The sequence below is a fragment of the Otolemur garnettii genome, unplaced genomic scaffold, assembly GCF_000181295.1.
Source record: "Otolemur garnettii isolate 467f Iridium unplaced genomic scaffold, OtoGar3 scaffold00017, whole genome shotgun sequence".
Lineage (NCBI taxonomy): Eukaryota > Metazoa > Chordata > Mammalia > Primates > Galagidae > Otolemur > Otolemur garnettii.
The window spans coordinates 5,455,651-5,458,323 of record NW_003852412.1 but is presented as its reverse complement, the minus strand read 5'-3'; the positions used below and the strand labels follow the sequence as shown (position 1 = coordinate 5,458,323).

General features: G+C 42.6%; 1 protein-coding gene and 1 pseudogene across 1 annotated transcript in view; one reads left to right on the top strand and one right to left on the bottom strand.

The window, feature by feature from the left end:
• LOC100947007 (S-adenosylmethionine decarboxylase proenzyme-like) overlaps positions 1 to 1,327 on the bottom strand; it is a 3,756-nt gene extending 2,429 nt beyond the window's left edge. The window contains exon 1 of the mRNA XM_023510859.1: positions 5 to 1,327. Within this exon, the coding sequence (XP_023366627.1) occupies positions 5 to 555 (551 nt within the window). The 5' untranslated portion in view covers positions 556 to 1,327. The remainder of the gene's footprint in view (positions 1 to 4) is intronic.
• Positions 1,328 to 2,330: 1,003 nt separating this feature from the next.
• Positions 2,331 to 2,673, top strand: part of LOC100946698 — a 1,117-nt pseudogene continuing 774 nt past the window's right edge.

The following is a 2,673-nucleotide window of genomic DNA, read 5'->3' as shown; positions in this document are numbered from 1 at the left end:
CTGCTGTTGTTGCTGCTTCTTAGCAAAACTGGTAAAAACAAAATTGTAATCATCGAACATAGCACTCTGACAATCAAGACGTTTAAAGCCTTCAATCTTCTGGGGCGAAGAAAGCACAGTGCGACTCTTGGAACTCTCATTAACAAATAAGGTGGTCACACATTTTCCTGGCTTAAAGACTTCCACAACTTTCCCCATAAGGTCATCATAGGAGGTCTGACTTAAGTTTGTTTCAAAGCTAACATAAGAAAATTCTGGTTCTGGAGTGATGTGAATAGTCCAGTAAGTTCCATCCAATTTCATTCCATTCACTGAATACTCACAAGGATTGAACAATGTGGCATCAATGACAGAACCTGGTATCAGGTCACGAATTCCACTCTCACGAGTGACACCCTTTGCAGTAACACCATCTTTCATGTAGAACTGGTCCATAACTGCTGGGTAAAGCTCACTGATCAGCATTTCCAGGGTTTGATCTGGCTGAATGATTACTCGACTCTCTGGGAAATGCGGAGTATGTAAGCACCAACAGTCTGAATTCATACGTCCCATACAATATGCTGCTCCATTTGGGAAAACTGCATTTAGAAATTCTATTTCTTCCTAGAAATTTCAGTGTGGGTACCCTTGGTGAGAAAGCTTCATGAAATTCTTATGAGAATAAAAGAAGTTTTGAATTGAGTCAAACCTACTGTAATCCCTAGCAAGCTTCAACAGGGGAACCAGTGCTTTCAGCAAGAGGGTGGTACCACATGTCTTCAAAATGAAACGTCTCTTGGAGACAAACATGCTACTCTCACCGAGTACATAAGCTTCCTGCTTGTCAGTTTTTGTCACACTTATGATTGAACATTGCACATCCTTCAAAAGTATGTCCCACTCAGATCTTGGAACAGTGCGAAGATCCCCAGATCCTTGGTTTGTGTCAGGTTGCTGCTGGGAGAACCAAACCTCCAGCAGCTTTTCTGTCCCTTCAAAAAAATGTGCAGCTTCCATCACTGTGAGACTAGCCAACAACCAACAACCATAAAAAATCAACTAAATTAAACCTCTTCTCCTGCCACTGCCACCGCCGCCGTGGATTGTTCCAGCTGTGTTATTAAAGTTCAGGTTCCTTTTTTTGCTATAATTTTATATTAACTTTTTTTTTAAAGAAAAGGACTAATAGAATTTCCCCGGCTTCTTCTTGTGAGCGGAAGTTGACCCTGAGTCTGTTGGAAATAGAGGCAGATACAGTTCAGTGTCTTGTAGTCCACTGCTTCCCTGTTAGAGTAGAGCAAGCGCTAGCTAATGTCGGCAGCCATACCATGTAAGCCTTAAGTGATTTTCTTGCCTCAGCCTCCCAAGCAGCTGGGACTACAGGCGACTGCCACAATGCCTAGCTATTTTTTTGTTGTTGTTGCACTTGTCATTGTTTTAGCTGGCCCCGGCCGGGTTTGAAGCTGCTAGCCTTGGTGTATGTGGCCAGTGCCCTACTTAATGAGCTATGGGTGCCATCATTTGTTCTTTTCTTATTAGTTTGAGTTCTTTGGATTTTTGTCAGAAACATAATCTGCAAATATCTTCTCTCATTCTGAGGGCTCTCTGCTTGTTTTACTGACTATGTTCTTGGCTGTGCAGCTTTTTAGTTTGATCAGATCCCAGTAATATATTTTTGGTGTCACTTTAATTGCCTGGGGGTCCTCCTTATAAAATATTCTCCCAGGCCAATTTCTGTATATCATTTTTGGTTGAAATGTCCATTCAGATTCTTTGCCTCCCCCACTCTGTTATGTGGGCTAGAATGCAGTGGCATTATCCTTGCTTGCTCACTGCAACCTCAAACTCATGGGCTCAACCAAACTTCCTGCCTCAGCCTCCCAATGTTGGCATTATAAGCATCCACCACCATGCCTGGCTAATTTTTATCTTGTTTTTTGTAGACAAGGTCTCATTAATAGCCCAGGCTATTAATATTTTTCTATTTTTAAATACTATGAAGGTTGAGTGCTGTAGTGCACACCTGTAATCCTAGCATTTTGGTAGAGGTGGAAGGATCATTTGAGCCCAGAAATTTGAGATCAGCCTGAGCAACATGGGTGAGATCCTATCTCTACAAAAAATACAAAAAAATGCACATGGTAGCATGTGAATCTGTAGTCCAACCTACTCAGAAGGATTGAACCTGGGAATTGGAGGTTGCAGTAAGCTACGATCATGCCACTGTGCTATATAGAATGGATGGCAGAGTGAGACACTAATTCAAAAACAAACAAAAAGGATATTCTCATGAGGGGAGCCTCAGACAACCATGTAATTTTGGGCCAAGATGGTGACCTGCGGTCCATCTGAACCACTTTACACGAGTCAGTAACATCTTGGCAAAGCTTGCTAAAACCTGCACCCTCTACATCAGCCCTGATAGGCTGAACTTCATCCCCTCAGACAAACTGACCAATGGAGGGGTGAATGTGGTGTGAGCTGGAATAGAGCTTCTTCAGAGGATTTCAAGTACAAGGTGTCTCTGCAGAAAATAATGAGATTTATTTAGAGCTAACATCAGAACATTTATCTTTTTTTTTTTTTTTTTTGGAGACAAAGCCTCAAGCTGTCCCCCTGGGTAGAGTGCCGTGGCATTACAGCTCACAGCAACCTCCAACTCCTGGGCTCAAGCGAGTCTCCTGCCTCCGC